The sequence below is a fragment of the Struthio camelus genome, chromosome 9 (genome assembly GCF_040807025.1).
Source record: "Struthio camelus isolate bStrCam1 chromosome 9, bStrCam1.hap1, whole genome shotgun sequence".
Classification (NCBI taxonomy): Eukaryota; Metazoa; Chordata; class Aves; order Struthioniformes; family Struthionidae; genus Struthio; species Struthio camelus.
This window is the reverse complement of record NC_090950.1, coordinates 8,422,763-8,445,006: the sequence shown is the minus strand read 5'-3', so window position 1 is coordinate 8,445,006 and position 22,244 is coordinate 8,422,763. Positions and strand designations below refer to the sequence as shown.

General features: G+C 39.0%; 1 protein-coding gene across 1 annotated transcript in view; it reads left to right on the top strand.

The window, feature by feature from the left end:
- Positions 1-22,244, top strand: part of LOC104143560 (glypican-5) — a 397,244-nt gene that overhangs the window by 291,740 nt on the left and 83,260 nt on the right. The window contains exon 8 of the mRNA XM_009674126.2: positions 6,487-6,637. Within this exon, the coding sequence (XP_009672421.2) occupies positions 6,487-6,637 (151 nt within the window). The remainder of the gene's footprint in view (positions 1-6,486; positions 6,638-22,244) is intronic.

Here is a 22,244-nt window from a genome sequence, read left to right as displayed (position 1 = left end):
AGTCAGGTTTATCAGGAAGCAGACTTACTGGGTAGTTACAGAGTAGTAAACAAATACAGAAGGAGACGACCGTGGGTTGTTACAGAGTGGGCCTGGTTGTTCCAGGCAGGGACCATCTCAAGCGTGGACGTGATTCCGGATGACCTGATGAGTTTGATAATGGAAAAAACCAAAAGAAACTGAAAAAAAATTACTAGAAAGGGGGAAAAAAAAAAAAAAGCTTCCAAAATGTTGCATATACCTAGCATGGAGATATACTGGGCCATAGGAGATAAGGGGACTGTCAGTTCCCTCTTTGTGTGGCACACACTCATAAGTGATTTTGATGTACCCATGTCCTTTAACAGTACCTCCCCCCTTCATTTTGTAGATGTTATTAGGAGCACTGGCATGGAAAAGACACACAGATCTCAGTGTAAATAAATGCAAGGTTAGAGAAAAAGCCCTAAAACAAAGGAATCTACCAGTATTGATCCAATTCCCATGTTGGAAAAGGTCTAGTAGGGAGAGACATGAATAAAATACTAAAACCATTGCTAGTCCTTAACAATGTCGCATAAATTACGTATGGCTGTTCAGTTAAATTATTCTAATATTGTACAGGTGACTTGTAAAGCGAGATGTGTTATGCAAAGGTTATTGTAAGGATCTGAATAAATACAGCCGTAGGAAACCTTCTGGGGGTGTCAGTTACTCCAGAAGGTTAGAAATCGGTTTTCCTTAGAGAAAAAACAGAATTTAAGAGCTGACTGGTACTACCTCACTGAGTTGTACTACCTTCTGAAGAAACTAGAAGGGGATCATGCACAGGGCCTTCTGGATCTCTATGAAATACAGACACAGGAAGAACAAACCAAAGAAAATGTCTGGCAAGATTGAAGACAAATAAGTTGATGTTGCTTATTTATGCTGTTAAATATATATGAATGCTAGGTAGATAGGAAAAATAGATTTTAAAAAAGATGAAAAAGGAGCAAAAGCAACTGCTACATGATTTTAAAAATATGTGGAAGAAAATTGACCATAAATGTTATCTCAAAGGAGAGGACCCACTTGGAATAAGCGTACACATGGAGTTAAGTCTAAAATTTATTATGTTGCTATTGTTTTGTGAAATGACAGAACATCTGCTTAGTCACAAGACACCAGTAAAATGCAGCTTTATGCCTAAAGCAATATGTCAGTCCCTAACAAAAAATGTATATAATGGGCGAAGAACAAAGGATCATTGTCTTTTTCAGTTGTAGTCGTTTCTGACCTAATAATGGTTTAGAAGGGAGTTTTATTTTTCTTTTTGAATAAAATGAATGGAAAGATTCAGTCATTTATGACTCTTTCCAAGATTAGGCTTTCTACGTTATTTGTTCATAAGCTGGCAAAATGCTTCATCTCTGCGAATCGTATTTATGTTGCAAGAGTACTTTTAAAAAGACAGCTGTTTGTCAGTACCTTGAGAAAAGATCAGCTTAGCCTACGGTTTCTAAATACAGTATATAATAAGCCACTTTTTGATCTCTGTGAAAACGCCAACTGGTAAGATATGTGTGGTCACATGACAAGTGGACTGAAGTCAGATTTTACCTCTTAGCTGTCTTTTCCGAAAGGAAGAGCGTTCACACATAAATCCATCATATAGCAAACTAATTAACAAATCCCTCAGGAAATAGTTATTATGTGAGATTTTTCTCTGAATAGTCCAAGCACACAACTTTAAGTGGCTTTATGCTAAAAGTGTATTCTCTTAGGTTTCCATTGCTGTGTTCAGTAACCTGAAAAGCCTGAAACTCTGGTGCAAAATATAATTTTAAAACCCATTTTCTGATAAAATGAGCTCATTACTCTACAGCTTGCAGTTGTCCCCTCAGATATACAGGCATATATGGCCCCTCAGAAAAATAGACTAATCAAGGAAGTTGATTGAAATTGGCACTTTTAAGGAATAGTTCTCATAGAGCTAAACAGTTATTATTTAATTAATATGTGGGAGTATTCAACCAGAACATGCCTTCGTGAAGAAGTATGAGAATAAGTTTAAATTCTAACGCATTTATGGTCAGAGATCCAGAGACAGACTTCAGGTTAGACTCACAGAAGAAAGCTCAGGGGTTGTATGTCACATATTCTTTGAAGTCAGCTTAAAGAGAAGGTCCAGTGCAGCCCAGATCTAAATGACTGCAGAGCCCCAGGACTCTGCTTAGGGACCAGGAATGCATGTGAGACATCATCTAGTATTAATGGGGGAGAAAGACAGCAACCATTCACATATGACTCCTTCCTTCTCTGTAAAACCATACTTTAGCAGAACCTGTTTTTTAATATAACTTAAGCTTGGAACCTTTACTGGAATTAAATACATGAGTATAGTCATCTGTATCTGACTCAGAGTTGAATAGGAATATGTGATTTTTACCTTTCAGATGAATCAGAAACGAATACTAATGCTGTTCCACAGAAAGACCGTTTAGTTTGTCAGAAACCCTGTAGAGGGTTATGAACCTGATCCAAAGCCTATTGCAGTTGTTGGGAAAATTCCTGATTTGGATCTATTTTGGTTTGGGCCCTACAAATCTCACTGATCTATTTATATAACCTTTTTATGATCAAAAAGATTATACATGGCAAAAACTTTGAAGGCTTAATTTTTAAACAATTAAGACTCTAGTACTCTGTTCTGTGAAAGTAAAGATATAACCTACAGTGCCTTAGCTGATATCCGTTGCAATTTAACCAGACATCAGTTCTCAGCATCAAGGCACTGCACTCCCAGGCTGGAATGGCTGTGCAGAGTTGCCAGAGGTGGCTGGATTGCATTATGCATTAGCAGGTAGAGTCTGCAAAATCATACTTAAGACTGGTTTTTAAAGCATAATGTAAATACTATTACTGCAGTCTCTGATCTCCACTGTTAAATATGGGGAAGGGACTGTGATATTTCTCCGCACCAGTCTACGGAGAAGCTGAGAAGCTCTTCCACATCATGAAGAAAGTTTCAGGGTTTTTTGTCTTCAGCTAGGAGAATTGTTCAGGCTGTTTAGCAGATCATTGCCATCACTGAAAAGCCTTGAACCTTCATATGAGCTCCAGCTCCTGTTGGAAAACTCTCTGTCCCATAGCAGCAAAGCATTAAGAACTTCCCTTTTGTCCACACCTGTCTTCTGTACCTGGTGGAGCTTAACAAAAAGGATACTGTATCCCTAAAAAGAGTATGATCTTCAGGATCAAACTGAGGATAATGTCTTTCATTGTTCTTCCTTTAAAGCTCCACCACCCTGATCCATCCTGATGCAGTCTGTGTTGTTTCAGTGCAGTCTCATGCCTTTGAGAAAGCCTTCTGTGATCCCATGATTCTATGAAAGAAGGAGACAGAGAAACACTAGCATATGCTTTGCTGTCTCACTGGAACATTGCTCTCACTAAAGTCATGTGACGGTGGCCAAGGGACAAGTGTTCCTTTAAAATCTAGAATAGAGAAGGAAGCTACTAGTCACGATGCGGTGCTAACACAGTTAGCCTTCTCAGCAGGGCTCTATTGTGTGGGTGGAGCTCTTCGCGAGTGTGACTACACTGCTTCACCTTCTGGAATGATCTTATTAATAGCTAAATCAGTAACCATGGGTAAGGTTGGGTTGTGCTCCATACAGATACAAAAGTGTTTACCGGAGGGAAAAAACAACATGATAGGTAAGGAAATGGAAAACAAAGTGAAAAAGGCTGGTAGATTGCATGTGTAATTTAACATGCCTCTCCACCAGCAAGCCAAGAAAGAGCTGGGTAAGCCTTTAACGATATGGGTAAGAGATGCAGATCTGGGCTATGATTAATCTTCATTTTGTAAGGAAGGCACTTAGAATCCAGAAGTCTGCAAAATGTTACAGTGCACCATGTTTAAAAGCTGAGCTTGCTTCTTGGTCCTTTTCCAAGAAAGTGGTGCGCATTTTGTTCAACTGTTTACTTGTTTTGAGCAGAGGTCAGGATTTAGCCATGAGTGCTGAATGAAATCAAATTTTTGAAAAGAATGATAACCTTAGCAGGCAATAAACTTTCTCCTTTGACTGGCAAACAATCATTAAAAGCCCTTATTACATTTTGCATCCGTTCTGTTCACCACTTAGCCATTTCTTTTCATTCTAAAGGATTTAACTAAGAATGAATGAATCCTCTCTAATGTGGTCAGGAGGACACAACAAATCTGTGAAAGAACTGAGTTATCTTCCCCCCTCTTAGGCAAATTTTTCCAATTGTTTAACAAAATGTTGTTTTGTATTGCCATGGCATCAGGCTTTACGCCTGAGAATAATGAGGCTCAACATTAAGCAACTTGTTTATAAAAAACAGTCAGGCAATAACAATTAGCCAGTATTTAATACTCTTCCCCACTAGAGTCCATACCCTCTCCTCCCACTTACTGATCTTCCAGCTGCAGTGTGAAGTTATTTGTGCTTTCAGAATGAGCAAACAGATCAGTGAAAGGGTAAAAAATTTTCTGAGTTCTCCCATGTAAAAGTTGGCATATGTTGTTCAACAGAAAAGGATCTCCTGCTGAGGTGGTCCAGGCATTTGTCATCCCCAGAGTGGAGGATGGCAGCTCACAGTATCTGAAGAAGAGTGAAATTATAACACGAAGCTTCCCACTAGAGAGAAATAGCGGCCTTCATAGCTCCCCATCGCTTTAACCCAGTTATTACAGTTATATTGGCCTGTGTTCCCATTCCTCCCTCAGCTCACAGCCCACCTCTTTGTTGGTTTAGAAACTGTCTGAATCTTCAAAGTAGCTGCAGTCCAAAATACATTTCCCTCAGTGCCAAAAATAATTACAGTCCTCTGGGATAAAGCAGATTGCAAAGCCTGAAATGAATCTGCAGTATTTTAGGGGAAGATACTTGCAGTGAAGGGTATTGGAGAGATTCAGAATCTGACAAACTTTGAGAAGCATTACAGAGCCTTTCCAGTTGGGTAAAATATTTTCACATAATCAGAATAACAGGTCCTAATACCAGCAGAACTAGCACAAGCAAGGTTTTGGTACCTCCAAAAAGGAGACAAACAAGCTGTCTTTCAAAACAGCGTTCATCTGTGTTGTATAGTTTAGTTTCAGCTAAAATAAGTAGGAGAAGGAAATGATCAGAAATACTAGAATGGTTCTTTCCATCTTCTCTAATACACTGAGGAGTCTTTGTACCAGCAAGAACAAATACAGCGTGTTGAGAAGGGCATCCAGCAAGGAACGTGGAGCACCTAAAAATTACGGCTTTTGTATCAGTGAATGTTTAAGTATTGTACAAAAAAGGCAAATGTTCAGCAGGAGAGGTACCGTCGAGCTCAGTGGAGAGACTCTTCTCAGATGTGGGAGATTTAGGTCCAAGTTCCTTCTTTGAATGATTTTTCTTTGACTACTGCCTTATAACAAAATGTATTAGTCTAAACTAATTATTTCATTTCTTCCCAAATAGTGCTGCTGTTGTTGCTGCTCCCCAAGTAGGCTGGGTTTAGATTGAATATGAAATGATATTTTTCATTTTTTGGAATCATCAGTGACCTGAAGAGTCATTTGTCCCTAAAGCACTAATAACAGGCAACAGTTTGTTGTGACAGAGGGAGTTAGTGTATTTAGAGATCAAAAAGATTAGTGTTGGGAGTAAATAAATTATTATAACAAGTGTCGCCAAGTATGATGCATTGAGATTAATTTTAGAAATAGCCGCCGCCGTCGCCGCCTTCTCAGTTCAAGAAATGTATTTCAAGTGAAATCTAATGAACATCTTGCAGTTGGTGCAGGCATCTTTTAAATGTTAGCATCTTAAGAATCATATCAAGGGGCTGAGGCGTCCAAGTGACCAAGCCCATAATGAGAAGTAGCAAATATACTCAGCTCTGCAAAGGTTGTCAAGGCTTATTGTTATCTTCAGCTGTAAATAAGCCAAAACAAGTACTCAGATGTCTGGCAGATTATGACACCATTAACCAAACTGTGGCCTGCAAGAGGACCAGCTGCAAAGGCCAGAGTTTCCTACGATGGTATTGGAAGAATCACAGAATCACAGAATGGTTTAGGTTGGAAGGGACCTCTGGAGATCATCTAGTCCAACCTCCCTGCTCAAGCAGGGTCACCTAGAGCATATTGCCCAGGATCACATCCAGACGGGTTTTGAATATCTCCAGCCAAGGAGACTCCACCACCTCTCTGGGCAACCTGTTCCAATGCTCTGTCACCCTCACAGATAGAAGATAGAATGTGTGGTGTTTTCAATTACAAGTTTGATTATAAGGGTCCCTGGTCATCAGTGGTGGAGAAATTTTGACAGTGTAGACTTTTGTTACAAAGTATTTGGGAGTCACAGCCCGAAACAATCCCCTACTTCCAGGAACAGTTCTCAAAAGAATGGGAACATGAAACTGCTTGTTACTTCATAAACTTAGGTTGGCCATCAGAGATAGGGATTGTGTAAATAAACTGACTGTTGTTGATTTTTGCTTTTTCCAATCTAGCTGGATGCTGAGAAGGCAAAATTAAAACTGGAAAGTTGGGCTCCCCGAGATGCTGGCAGTGGGGGTGGAAGAAGTGAAGAGGCAGAGTCAAGCGGAGATTGTGATGATGAGGATGGCTGTCAAGGATCTGGTGACAGGATTCACTCAGCAGGTAAATCCAGTTTTATAGACACATACAGAACTTAGAAATTCATAAATATCACAGTTAGGTGGACAGAGATAAGACTTGCACGACTTGAATTCCTGTCAAAATCCTATTAAATTCAGAGGATTCAAATCTTAATCTGTGAAGAGCTGCAGTAAAAATAGAAGGATACAGACAGTTACCCAATATAATTTAGCACTTGGCATGCAGATAAAAGACTTAAATTTAGATTGAATAATATCTACAAGGAAATCTAGATCACAGAAATACTGGAAGACCCTTTCTGAATTATACAGGCTCTTCAAATAAATAGAGAATTAATGTCCTCGTAGACTGTGCTAAGTGATGACGTAAATGTTGGTTGCATAATGATGCTGAAGGATGATCCAAACAGTTTGCTTCTGAAAGTATATATTCTTGAAAAAACACATAAAGTATTATTTCTTTTCTATTAGAGAGATGCTGGATAAAGATGATCCTGACTTAAAATTTCTGATATTATCAGATGCATATTCTGAAGTATTTATTCATAAAATTACTTGACTGATATGTCACCAAGCAAAGAATTAGCATCAGAACCTAACCTAAGTTCCTCCAAAGTGCTGGCAGTTTAATAGGTAATTAAATACTTTAAAATTTAAGTACTTTAGTAAGAAGTAAGATATTTTCTTCCAAAAAGTGGACATATTTGGTTTATCATATCTGGAAGTTCTGATTCATTTCAGCCCATCAAAATGTAACTGCATTAATTACCAAGTATGTGTGTGGATGCAGATGTGTATGTATGTATGTGTGAATGTACTTTGGTCTGGATATGCAAGTGTTTAAAATATGGGCATATTAGCAACATGAAAAATGAGAAATGCACTAACCTTTGGCGCTGGTGGATATTTATTTTGAAAAATAATGCTGGTTAAGATGGCCTAGAACCCAGTTAGGTAATTTTTAAACTGCTGCTTCCATTCAGCTGAGATAAACAAGTACTTCTTCCTTTTCCCTTTCCCACTAAGTGAACAGTAGGAAGAAGTATCCCATATTCAGGTAACATTTGCAAGCAAGCTTTGATTAGGCTGTATTCAAGGCTTCAGTTGTTCGCTTATTATTAAGGAAAACTGAGCTTAAACGTGTTTTGAAAATATGTGCAAAATATTAATTCTGGTTTGCAGTATCGGGGTATAAATATCCGAAATTTAATTTGTGTTTATGAACTGTAGAATCAAGAGTTATCATCACAGAGACTTTTAAAAAATTTTTTTTAAATTATTTAAATAATTTATTTTAGCACATTTTTGAAAAAAATATTAAATAATTGCAACTAACTGATTAAGTAGAGATTTGCACAGTCTACTCACCAATATTTTTGAACAGAAGTGAAGAACTGATGCCATGTTTTTTTAAAAACCATCTACTTAAAATTTTTTTCATTGTTTGTTGTATTCTATACATAACCAATGAAAAGACTGCTAGATGCCCTGAGGCTGTGTGAGTGTGAATACTTTTAAAGTAGTATGTTTTCTTCTCCGTGTGATATAATGCAAACAAAAGCCAGGTGCTAACTAGTCTTCAATGAACAACTATACTATTAATATACTATTTTGGGGAGGATGTGTATGCATGCATACAATGGCAAATTTCAGATGTTCAAAAATAAAAACCTGAAAGCTTTCAAGACTAGGCTCACAGTTGGCTTTAATGATGGTAAATAAGGAAACTACTTACATGTTTCTTTTTTCCTTGTTTACAGTCTGCTTCAATAAAATATTTTATGCTGATATCATCCTGAATTTAAAAGAATTATATTTTCATAACTAGCTGTTTCAGTGGTTTAGTAGGGTTTATATCCAGTTTTAAAAGTACTTACAATTAATTTTAGAAAATAATATTGATTCATAGCAGTAAGAATAAATATTTCATCTGGTGACAATTGTAATGCTGTTTCATAATTAGCTTTAAAATGTTGTACTATTTGCAAGCCACTAGCAGTAAATCTGTTTTGCATATCTGGATGCAATTAAGATATAAAATGGGATAATCTCATTATAGAACTTCTTTGTTTTAATAGAATGTTAAAGAAATAAACATCTGTTTAGTTGAATTTCCTGTTGCTGCATGTCTGTAAGAGGGTGTTTCTAATTGTACAGCCCATGAATTTTTTATATTTTGTAAACTTAAAACCCCGCAAGTGCAACTGGCCATCGTTTTGTAGAAATGGAACATGACAACATTGACTAGTCCTTGCTTGCTTCACACAGTGAACTGAGACATGAATTGAAGCTAAGAGCTAAATCTCAAATAAAAGCCTGATCTGAAGCTCAGGAAAGTCAGTGGGGATATTCTTACCGACTACAGCAGGTTTGGATGAGACATAAATGATAGCTTTAAAATGCCACCAATCTCATCAGTGAATGTTGTAGCATGCAGTTATATGGCAGGAAAAAAGGAGTAGAAACCCTTTCAAAACATAGACTTTTTGGCAGCGCAGTCATGTTTTTAACAACAGGTCCATGGAAAAGAGGGAAAAAAAAAAAAGGATTTAAGTCACAACCTCTAAAATACTGATTTTAAAATCTAGTGGAAAGTTTAATACATCTGTCATTTATTTGAAACCTATATGAAAATGAGATTTACGTTTTGTGTGTTCAGAGTCCTGCTCTGTGCACTGCAAAACACTCATATTGCTTTTAAATAGTTTCTGCAAACCTACTGAATACTCATTCGTTCCCCTCCCCCCACAACACTGCCATTTCTTCAACCCTGAATTGCCAAAATACAGGAGTTTCACCAGTAGCTAGGTTACCGTCTTCAAAATATTTCTGTTTGGAACTGTTAAAAGTTCCCCTTTGACAAGGCACATGGCCCCCTCCCCAGTTTGCTAACAGAGGGTTTGGCTTCTAGGTTTTAGATTTCAGTGCCTACCAGGCTGGTTAGCCCAGGGGAGGTTCTGTGCTTGTGTGTTCCAGCTAGGTCCCGTGTATGTATCCTTCTCCCCGCTGCCCCCACCCTTTTTTTTTTTTTTGGTCTGGGATTGCTATCTTTATATCTCAGCTCATCTATCAATGGATATTAAAATCCTGTCGTTTTTGTTTGTCACCTTGTAGCCGTTGAGAATCTGTGTTGCGTGTCAGTTGATTGTTCTTTTTATTCTCTTCAGTTAAGATATGTGACTGTCTATTATTTAGGGGTTTTTTTTAACCTTTGTTACAAATAAGTCTTTCCTAGCCAAATCCATTATTAGCTAAAAAGATTACTGCCTACTCTTTCGTAATCTGATTAATTATACATTCTGTATCAGGTGTTTAGCCAAATGATTTCATACAAACAAGATAAACTAATTCTCAGGAAACCAGCCTAATGTCATATTTTTTCAGGTCTTCCCGATTACCACACGTATCCCTTCTTGGGGAAATCTGTGGAGACAGCAGTGTTTCTCAAGTAGATCCATGTGTTATTTGTTGGCAAGTATCAACTTTTAAATGACAGCATCTGTTAATCATCTTTGAACAAAGCTTTGTTAGGAAGAATTAAGAAGAGGAAAGCAAACCATATAAATTTTGAACACAGATGGGAAGGTTCCTCTAATTTGGATTGCTTCAGTCCTGCAGGTTTCTAGGCAAAGTGCAAAGCAGCATCTCAGTCTGAACCTTGCTTAGCACTGCGTGACCACATCAACATACTCTTTTGTGAATTTCAGTCACAAGAAGAATCCACTGATTTCAGCGCTCTTTGTTTAACCTCACTGGACTGTGAAGGGTGATGGTGGTGTGGAGATGAGCAAGGATTGCTCAGCACCTTGCAGGATTGAGCCGCAGGAATTTTACTAGGAGAGGGATCAGCACGTTGCAGTTTGTGAAAAGGCAGAACAGTGACAGATTCACACTGTGTCCTTGCCTCTCCTCTGTTTCAAGAAAAGGAAAACAAATGTTTCAGTCTGTTCAGGGAGAAGTGGGCAGTAAGTCAGTGCAGTGTATTTCCCGTTTGCAGCTGTGCTGCACAGCTGTATGTTGGGATGAGGCCCCACCCAGGCAGAGACAACCAGCATGTAACAGTGCCAAGGTCTGTTCTGCCTTACTCCTGGACAAGCCCAACACAGGCATTAGATCTCTTTTCAGGGCAATCATCAGTTGGTTATCCGTTAAGCAGAGTTTTGACCACATGCAGGGACCTGGTTCAAGCACAACCCCAAAGTCACCTATGTACAGCTCCAGACTTTGTGCAAGTTCTGGAGCATTATGTTGAAGAAAGCTCATGTTGACACTACCTCTTGGCATGGGTTTATATGCACAGTTATCAGCAGTGTGGATGGGAAGGACACAGGTATTACTGCAGTAGCTCAGCTAGCATGTTATCACTACACTTTATATGAAGCAGTATGCTAGTATCACATATCCAGTTAATCCAAGCTTTTTTCTAGAAGATCCCAAGATAGCGTGGAGTGAAGTCACATGGGATGTAGAGTGCTGAACTACAGCTGTCCTCGTGTTGGCAAGGTAGACAAACATTTTAGGTTAAGGAAAATATATATTTTAGCCTATCCTTGGGCCCATCCTCCTCTGAACAGAATAGACAAAGTCAAAATGTATCCATGAATTGCAGTCTTTGCATCAGATTCACCCCTCCCTGGGAATCATCTATATATGGATCCAAAAAACTCAGCTCTCAGGGCATGTTAATTCCACCCCTTCTGACATGCCTTGAAATTTGCGATCTCTGGGAAACAGAGACCTGGCTTATACCTGTCCCTTGACTGGCTGCGTGCTCTGGGCAGAGCTGGGCTTCTGCTGGGTTCCCCTTCCAACAGCAATGGGTTTGCCTGCAGGAACCAGGGGAAGTGCCTGAGCAGTGCTGACCCTTAGCCATGGCTAATTTTCAGCAACACGCTAAAATGGTATCTGACAGAGAAGGCATTCAGTAAACAGACACATCCGGTGACATCTCAGGCAGGCTTTGAGCACTGGAAAGTGAGCACAGACTGGAAAGTGTCAAATGTGCTTTATTACTGTGATTTTTGCCAAATGCTTACCTAATCCCAGTAACGGTTTTCCTCTGTACCTCTTTCTTTCTAATTCCTACTAGTACTATGCAGTTCCCTCCGTTTAATAAGTATTCTCTAATTCTAAACATCTCTCTCAGTAGTGTAGCCTGCTTATTATCACATTTCAGTGCCTGAGTGGGAACCTATAACAAATTTATTTTGTTACAACATTCAGCCAACACAATTCCCACCCTTGGTTTTCTTCATGGCTGTTTAGACAACCCACAGCGACAGTGCATCTTTCTGCCCTACACAGAGTATCAAAGAGGTTATCCTCGTTGTAGGCTTCTTTTTCAGGTCATACGAGCAGTTTTTTCCAGAATGTTTTTTTTCTTAATGCAAACTGTCTTTTCTCTTCATGTCTTCTGTCTGATGTATATCTGCTTTCAACAGCTGTGGAAGGTTAATGTATTTCTCTCATCGTTCATGAATGTTCTCATTATCAATTTCTCTTTTTGACTATCAATATTCTTTTATCCTTTATTATGTTCGCATCCTCCTGGCTTCTCTGTCTTTTCTAAGCATCAATATTACTGTATGAGCTGTCATTTTAATCATAGTTCATTTCCATTCCCCGTGTTATGGGATGCACTTACACTTGTATTTATCTAAATATGTAATTGTACAGCTGCTGATTTTGTAATTATTAGTACAAAACATCAATATTCTGAAATCATAATATCTGCTGGCAGTCAGCCATGCTCATCAAGTTCCCATTGCCACACGTCTTCACTTTCCTCACAGATGATCCTAGCTCACAGAAATACTGCAATTTCTCAGTCTTCTGTCTTCCTGCCTAGAGAATCCTCCCCATGACACCTCATCCCCACCCCACTGCCTTGCTTAGCCATTCGTCTACATCCTTTGTTAAACACAAGACATTTTATTTCCTGCTCCATTTTTAGAGCACCTATAAATTCCTTTATTGCTGTCCTATTGAAATTGCCTCTTTCTATCCACAAAACAGCGCAGGAACAATTTAAGCCATTACATAAGATTTATTTTCAAAAAAAAAAAAACCCTCACTGGTTTCAAAGCTTTATTTTTGTCATTTCAAATGGTAGATAGAGATGAGCCTCTGTCTACAGCAGCATAAGCAAATCTTGTCAGAGGGCCTTCAGCACGTATGAGGAAAAGCGGGTGATAGTTCCACAGTGAAAAATGTCTAATTTAGAGTTCTGTTTCAGAGATACTATTTGGGAAGGGGCATAAGAGCAAAGAAAAACAAAAAAAAATCAAGGTGAAAAGTAGATTACAGATTTTGATAGTGCAAATTGAATTTGGTAGGTCCTGATACTGACAGGAGTTTCTTTGGACGAGCGTGGTGTCACACTGTTACCTTATGGCACACTTTGCTAAGCATTTCTCTTAGTGACAATGGCATCACATGCAGCTTCTGATCTGCGCAAATGGGACTGGAAGGCAGCTGAGAAGGGGATAGGAAGAGAGGGGATTTGAAAAAGAAAAAAAAAAAGAAAAGATTTTCTCCCTCCTTATCCCAGATCTTTGTTAAATCTATTTTATAATCTGCTGATGTAGAGATAAGGTATTATGTGTCATTATAGTGTCCTTCATTAGACAGTATAATTTAAACTGAAATGCATATAAGAAGAAAAGGATAATCATTCTTAATCCTGCCTCAACCTCAGCATTTACATGACAATTTGAAGTGCTGGAAAAACAAATGAATGGGATTTCAGTAGCTTTAGATTTTCACTGCTAGATCTGAGGTACGAGTGTTCTCCTATACCACTAGCTCTCCTGCTTGGATCCATAGAAGACAGGAGTTTTTGCCAAGTTGTATAAATGACTTTCTGCATGACCAGATAAACATATCCCCTCTAGGAATTTTTTCCTAATGCTAATCAGAATGCCAGAGAGAGGAATGAGAGGCTTAGTGGTAGCTCCATGATTCTGCGAACAACCTCAGTGCCATCTTTGTTCAAAGAGGTAAAAAGGTAGTTTGGGAAATGTAATTTTAGCATCTCACCAGAGAAATGTAAATTGCAGCAAATTTGTGATTACTGTAGCTCTGTTTAGACAAAATTAAGAGCAGTTTAGTTACTTAGGGTATAAAGCCTTCCCATGTGCTGATCTATGAGGAGAAATTAAACACTGGAGAGATCCAAGATCAAGACATTTGGGGCTTACCTGTTTGGAACAGTCCTGCATAAGCAGGCGTCAGAGACTGCCTTGTAGATCACTGAAGGGTAATGTACTTTTACCAGCTTTCTATTAAAAATATTACAAGTTATTATGGCAGAACAAGTTTTACTAACTTTGTCAGCAACATTTTATCTAGCTACTTTCCACAGGAGCAGCTCTATGTGTGTACATATTTCTGAGGTGTGTTTTGAATACAGCCCTAAGCTGAAAACTCATTGATCTGATTTTCCGTTGAATTCCTAGTCACCGCCATTTCTCACATTTTAAAATAAAATTAGCTTGTTCCATTTTTGAACAAAAGTATCACAGAGCTGGATGGTCCCAGACAGGAACAATGGAGACAGACCACAAAGGAATATGATTGAAAAGAGGCGGTTGGGTATGTGATGGCTAAAAATATGAGCAAGACAGGCTTCCCAGAAAACTCACCTTACTAAACATATGAAGCAGAACATACTTCCTGCTTCAAGTCAAGAGCAGTGTGCAGGAAGTTACTTTGAGCCTACGCTCCTAATGCCTACTTCTACGGAAGTCATTTGCAAATATAAGACTGGTTTAGAGGCCAAGCTAAATGGAGAGCAAAAACGATCCTCCTCAAGTAACTCTCTGAGCTGAGTGTGATTTAGATCCCTCTGGCAAGAAATTCACTTAAGAACTGTAATATCTCGGTCATGCCAAGTAGTGATAGGAGAAATGTGAAGGTTAAGGCAATTTGCCCCTAAAATGCCATAAAGCCAAAATTAATTAAGAAGAGTTAACAATGAAAGATCCTTCAAATTACTTCAAAATACGTAACTCTCATGACTTCATGAAAGCTCAGTTCAAAATGCTAATGGCATTACGCTATACGTTAAAAAAAAAAATCCGACAAGCTTAAGGAAAACATTCTTCACTTGTGAGTTAAGCCTTCATCCCACACAAGGGAACGCTTAACTGATCACAGCTAAGCTGACAGGAGAAGCTTAGTGCCCGCTCTACGTGCTGCTCTGTGCCACGCGGCACCTGTGCATACCTTTTCTTCTCCTCCTGCAGCCCTTGCCTGCTCAACAGTGAAAGGAACTTGTTAGCAAGTAAGTAGAAGCAGAGTGAGGGACTAAATAAAGTGAACAGCTGTGCCATTTAGGCCCCACTCCCTGCTTTGATGCTTTTGTCATGCTCCAAACTACTTTGTCTTATGGTTTTAGTAATATCCAGAACTCTAGCTGTGAGAAGAAACATGTTTGCACATGAGGATATCTGGAAGAAAAAAATTCAACTCTCCAAGGAAGGAGAATGGTAAAAGCAAATACAGGACTTTGTTTATTCCAAAGGTAAATTATTCCAGGTTATACTAAGGTAAGGTTATGAATTACTGCAGCCTTTAAGTCTCTAAGAAAGCCTGTCATCTTCCATTGCATATAACAAGTAAAAAGCAGATAGCGCAGCTGTTTCGCAATGAGAATAGAACGGAAAGTCACTGACAAATGAAAATATAGTTTCTGTTTCTCCCTGCTGCCACCTTCCCTTGTTTTATGATTCATGAAGAAGACTAAGAGGTTGCTGTTCTTTTAAAGAAGGAAAGGAATTGCTTTGGTTTGTTCTTGCTCTCTCCCTCCCTCCCTCGAGCCAATGTTTCTTGGCGGGGGGGGGGGGTCTTTGTTTCAGGGGAGAAAATGCCATAAATGTATCGAGTATGCATTTTGAGACTTCCTATTCCTTGACTGTCCATTTTAAGGTATAATAATACTCCTTAAAAGAGTGCTGCTGTGTCTGAAGTCAACATATATGTCATCGGAACGTAGCAAGGGAGAAATGTAGAATCAAAATAGCATCCCAAAAGAAAGCACAGTTTAGTTTTGCAGTAGTAGAGAGCAGAGAACAAAACGCACTGTGCTTTCTATTCTAATTACTACACGAAGAACAGAACTTAAGGCTGAAGTATGTGACATATGAACAGCATCATGAATTTATAGGATTAGATCTGGGTGACTTGAGATCAAGGTACTTATAATAACTTAAACCAGCTGAAGATCTTGCGCATAGTTGGATAACTTCCTTGCAAGGAGTTCAAAGATTCAGCATATATTATTCCTCAACAGGAGATTTTTGCATCTGATTTATCCCACAGTGTCTCCTGTCTACTGAGTGTTAAGAGTATTAATTTATGTCCTTCTATCCTGAAAGCAGCTCAGTAATATTTCCCTGAACTTGAAGCTTCTACAGGGCAGCTGACACCTTTCAGAGGTGTTTTAGGTTGTTGTGCATATTAAAGGAGGCTGTATTGCCATCTGTTAGTCTCAGACCCAGGAACGGAATATAACTGGCAGAACAATGGAGTTGGAAAAATATTGTTTTTATATGACATCCTGGAGGGTGGAGCTGAATCTCTGCAAACAGGATGAAGTCTCCAAATTGTGGATTACTAAGGGTCTTAATCTTAATTGTAAGGGATGGGAAAGCCAGCTTAATATGGGATTCTATAGCAGCTCTTCTAATGCCATTTTTAGTCGTTTCCTCCATTTGCCTCAATTAATTGTCCCTCATGTATATTCCTGTGAGAGGTTTATTCCTAGTTCAGATCTCTGAATATCACAATCAGAAAGTGTTTTCTGTCCTTGTCTTCCTGTCTTTTTGGATTCAGGCTTTTTATCTAACGTTCTTTAGGCTGTCTTTAATCAGCCTCTCAAACCTCCTATTGTTCTGCCTCTTCTCTGAATGTTGAATAGTTTGTCAAGTTAAACTACTTGAAATATTTCCAAAATAAAATACTGTAAGCAACCGATCAGATTTTGAAGTAAATTAAGTAGTATCCTGACATTAAGAGAAATCTTTTCCTATTTTAATGCTTTCTGAGAAGATATACATTCTTCTTGATCTAGACATGGTTTGCACAAGCAAACCTACCTTGCTCAAGCGAGCTACCTGGGTGGCATTCCCCAGAAAGGGGTGAGATATAGTTGTCTGGTACTGTTAGAAGAAACATAATTAGAATTTTTAAGAGGTGAAACCAATAGCTGTTATATTCTGGTGCAAAAAATGGCTACTTTTGAGGAAGCAGTAAGAATGATTTCTGGCAGCATGCAGATTGTAAGCTCTTACTTGAAGTCTGGGTGAAGCATGGCTGTTGAACAGTGATGATCTAAACAGCGTATAAGGGTAATAACCAGTCTTTCATTTCATCCAATTTTGTTGTAAAAATCATTATACTTTCTCAAAAGTCCAGTTTTAGCCCATTGAATTGTTGTCCACAGTTAGCAGTTCATTCAAAAAGGTAAACTAGATCAGATAAGTGTGGGGATTGAAAAATTCATTGAGTCACTAGAAGTAGATACAGTGAAGTCAGTGATTAAGGGGGTGAGATCCCACATTGAGCATGCCCCAGGTTTATCCATTTTTTGCATAGAGAACATCACAAATTCTCAGCTTTCAAAACTGGTTGCCTTTATCTCAAATTAAAGAGATTAAAGAGAATTTGCCATTGCTGTATTGAAACTGCCAAGTAATAAATCATCATCTGATATTTATAGCCCAAAATTGAAACTGGTGACTCAGACACGCTGCTGACCATTTAGCAGTGAACTCCTAATAATCCAATCTAGAGCAGCAGGGAAAGGAATAGCTTTCTGATGTAAAGTCAGACAAGTAATTTCCTATTTAAAATTTGATTAGATAAAATCTTTTGAACATGTGCTTGTAAAGGAACAGCCTGTTTAAATATGTATACTGCTGCAGCACATGCTGTACACTGTTACAACTAAAGCCAGCACAAAGAACATTTTCACTAACCTGAATGTGCTGGGGGAGGCATAACGCCCAGGGCTAAACTACATCAGGATAGATCTCTTACACAATGGAAGGATTAGAGCTGATGGGGAAAATGCAGTTTTCATCCTATCAAAAAAAACCACAATTTTTTTTTTGTTGTAAAGGTATCATTTTCCAAAACAGTAACATTCGGTACCATATGCAATTGGAAGAACATTATTTGGGGGGATATTTTTGTAAGGCTTGTTTGTTTGTTTGTTTGTTTTTAAATAAAAAGGGAAAATATAGATTCAAGCTGGTCTATTTTGTTGCCAGGGGAAAACTCGTAGTTTGTAAAGCCATCTAATAAGCTTGGTATTTCCAGTCAGAGAGATCTTGATTTAAAGGATTACCTTTTGGAATTCAGGAGAAAGAATAAAAGCAAAAAAAGGAGGGAAGAGGTATTGGCCTAGTTCTGACCCAGTAGGCATCAATGGGAATTTTTCCTTTGATTTAATGAGATAACAATTTGAGCCAAGAAATGAAGGGTTAGAGCCTGTTACCGTCGTCCACACTGAGCAGGAATTTATCCTATAGTAGGGATGCTTGCACCTAAGAGATTGCCTGCAAGCTTATTGCTCAGGATGGATTGCAGTATTGGGGCCTGGCCTATCCCAAAATACAGCAAATGACATTTTTTCAAACTGAAGAATCACGGAACAGTAACACTGTCTTTTTATCATATCCTGATTTATGTAATTCACTGAGCTGATAGCAACCTTTCAAAATCAGCTGTCGGTAAAGCATGCTGTCAAAACTGGGATACTGTCCCATCCCAAGTTGAACTACAGAATCCCATTACAACAGTGTCATACAACTGTAGCCAAGCTGGAGGACTTTTATCCCTCATCATAAAAGGTATTCACATAATAGAAATATTCATATTATGTTTGCACATTAAAAAAAATTTTTGAAAGTGACCAACTACTCAGGTTCATTAGAAGTAGTTTTTCTCTCTTCATGGACCTCTTCATTTTTTATTAAGACATCAGAGACTATAGCGTATGGACCCTAGGGTTTGAAAAACATACTCAGATGTTCTAGGCTGTCTGGTAAACATCTGCTGAATTTGAATTCATTCCGCAGGACCTAGGTGGGAGGAGTTTTTCCTCTAAGTTTCTTGCCTTACCCAAAGGATAGGTTTTCTGCTGTACTTCTCTTTCCCTGGTTGATACAGCAAGGTGTTCATTGGGTCTCTGTGGGTCGAAGGCGGGCAGACCGCTGCCTACCACGGCTTTCCTCCAGCATCTTTGGAGTTGATTCGCCACAGTGCCTGTGCGTTTTATTTACAGCCCTCCAAGTGTTGAACAGCTGGCACGAGCACAGACTAGCTTCTGCTTGGGTTTCGCTCTTCCTCAGCTGAGGAAGAACTTGAGTGAGCACCAACAGGGGCTCCTAGTCATGGGTATGGCAGTGCTATAGGAGCATTGCTATAGGAGTTGTGCGTTGAAGATCTCTCTCTCACACACACACTCACACGCATCTAGGAACACTCACTAGTGCATGTTGTGGCCCTGTGGCCTCCTGATCCTGCAGGTCTGGGAATGGAGAGCTTTCACAAAAGAAGAATGTTTCCTACTTGGTTCCTCTTGTGTCCAGGGGGATTCCCACTCTTGTGAGGAACCTACCAGAGTCCTCTGAAAAGAGGGAGGTTGCGTCCTTTTCTCTAGCCAGTGTTGCTGGGACTGAAAGGAATATAGCTGGGTGGTGAAAGGTGAGTGTATTCTTCCCTTAGCTTGCGAGGCTCCTGTTGTCACTAGGTGCTGTGTGTCACTGCTTGCAGTGATCTCCTGGGTAAAGGGGCAGCCCTCACCATCTACAGTACGATACACGAGAGCAGATGATGGTAAGAGCTGCAAGAGGGGAGGAGGACAGGGAAAGGAACTCGTGGTGGAAAGAGACATCTTGAAAAAGGAACATGGGTGGAAATGAAGGTTGCTGGATAAATATGCAGGATTTCCTGCCTGGTGTAGGTGGACCAAAATCAATTTGGTGGCCTGGATTTTGATGTTGCCTTGCAGTTACTGTTACCAATTTGCATGCCTGTCACTTGGCAATGACTTAGTGTGAATCAGTCCTGCTTACAGTGAATCTGTTGGATATGCAGGTCTACCCAGTTGAGCAGGAAAATGCTGACTGCCACCAGACTGTTCTTAGGCTTTTACTCACTTGGCATAAACTCCACATGGATATCATGAACTGGGAAGAGCTTAATCAAAAAAATACTTTAATCATATTCCAAGGTCCTGTGACATCTCAACAGATCCTTGACAGCTTGTCAGTAAATGAAAAAGATGCATGACACTAATGGGGACACAACTGTGGTTCAGTATCATACCCGAATGCATCACCAGGAAATGCCCAGTGGGAATCTCCCCATTAATCCCCCAAAAACGAGTCATCAGTGTCCATCCATGAGAGTAAAAAATTACAGCCCTTTTGATTTAATGCAGAAGACGAGGTACTGTCAGCTAAACTTCCTACTTTAAAATCAGTTTGCATACTCTTTGTCAAGAACATTTGCATAATCTGTGTCACAACACAAATTGGAAGTGTGTTGTATCAAAGAAGATTTGAAATGAATTTTTTAAATGTAGATAAATCATACACTTTTTTGCACACTATGAAAATATATTGCAAACTATAAAGAATCCACTCTAAAAGAACAAGTATGCAAGCACAGAAAATATCTATATCTATATCTATATCTATATCTACACACTGAAAAAACATCAATCTACAGAATACATGGAAAGAAGGTTTTGTAGGAAGTAAGCAAATTATAAATTCCTAGAGTGACAGTTTTCTTCCACAGATTATGCAGACATTGCATATGCTTCAAGTAAAGTTGTATTTTATTAAAAATGTAACTCATGATAAAATAGATGTAACATTTGAATAGCAATTTAGAATTTATATTATTCTTACCTTATAAAATGATATTGAAAAACTGAACTGAGCTAACACAAGGGTATTCAATATGCATGAAATTTCTGTTTAGTCTGTAAAATGCAGAACAGCTAGATAGTAGCCGTTACCCAGTATTGTAATTACTGTGTCACCATTTATAAAGCATTTATGTAAAGTACAGTACTTCTGACTAACTATGCGCGAAGTCTCTGCATCTAGTTAAACACCAAATCACTGATTTCAAATCGTTTACCTTGTGGTGATATTGATAAGTGCAATATAATCCATCACCATTTTTATTTTATATAATCAAATACAATCTCTTACTTTTTTATGTGTTCCTTTCAGTTAGGCTTAGGTATTATACACCCTGCGCTAATATTTTAGTTTCTAAACAACAGCAGATTGTTAAAAATGGAATTTTACTCTATTTATTCCCTCATGTTATAAAGAAGGCTTGAAAACTAGAACGTGCGTGTCTTCCGTTGAGGGCTCTTTCTGCTTTTTTGTGGGTATGTGCATTGATTTTAGTGGCGATTACTTTTATGAGTTTGCTACATTTCCCTGAAAGAGCCTTACTGTTAATTCTTTGCAATGATACCTTCTCCATGCTGGTCACAGCTGTTTGAAGCTAGGTAAATGCTAACGAAATTAGAAGGTAAACAGTCAAAATAAAAATACTTCCTTAGTGAGCTTTCAGGTTCTCTCCTCATTGTATTCAGCCATCATGCACCTCTCATTGATTTTGGTGATTTGGGATGCAGTCATACATTAACTTCCAAGACAGAAGGCTTTCCCTTTTTTGGGGGGGGGCCTCTTTCCTTTGCAGGAGCAGGCCGCATGTTTGGCACCCTTCCGGAGGTGCAAAGCAAACCTCGCCAGGGATGTCGCGCACCAGCTTGCAGGCAGCTCTGCCAGTGGAGTGCTTGCAAAGGTGAGGGGCGGATGCCGAGAGGAGCGGAGAGGAGGGTCGGGAACCTGGGGCTTGTCTACATGCACCACCACTGGAAAGCAGCTGTGAGCTTGCAGTCTGGTCCTCTGTAGTCACATTAGTGTGGCGTTAGTGAGCCAGAACATGTTATCTTAGCCCTCAGCAAGGCATAATAGCTTGCTGTCACAGCCATGTTAAACCCCAGTACTGTATGTCTGAGGTGGTGTGGAGCTCACAGCGCCTGCAACAGACTGTGCAAGTACCTTCGATTTGGAAAATAAGCAGATGTGGAATCTGTTTTCTCCTGGGGTCTCGTACAATTCACTGATATCATACATGTGTGGTATATAGAGTACATTAACACTGCTGTCTTCGAATGTAAGGCTTTTGTTCTTGGAAGGTGTTAAGATATTATAAGCTTAAGAAGATTTGTCCTGAAAAGAATTTAGAGAAAATTGCTCAGTGTTAATGACTTAAAATGCCCATCATCCGATGCATGACTGCTAAACTCTCTGACAGTATGTGGTAATGTAGTAACTGGTGAGTCGGTGGGAAGCTCTCACCTTTTTCTTTGGAAGCACCTTTTTAATATTCTTGTTTAAGTACTTCATTAGACTAAGATAATGCATATGTGTTATTCAGAGCTAAGGAAAAGTAATTGCCATAAGTTATAGATAAACTTGATCTGATTATTAAGTATTACCTTAACTGAATACCTTCTTAGGAAAAAGTAAACAACATGTTGAAATTAAATGACTACAGGTTAATAATATACTGCACCAGAAGACAGA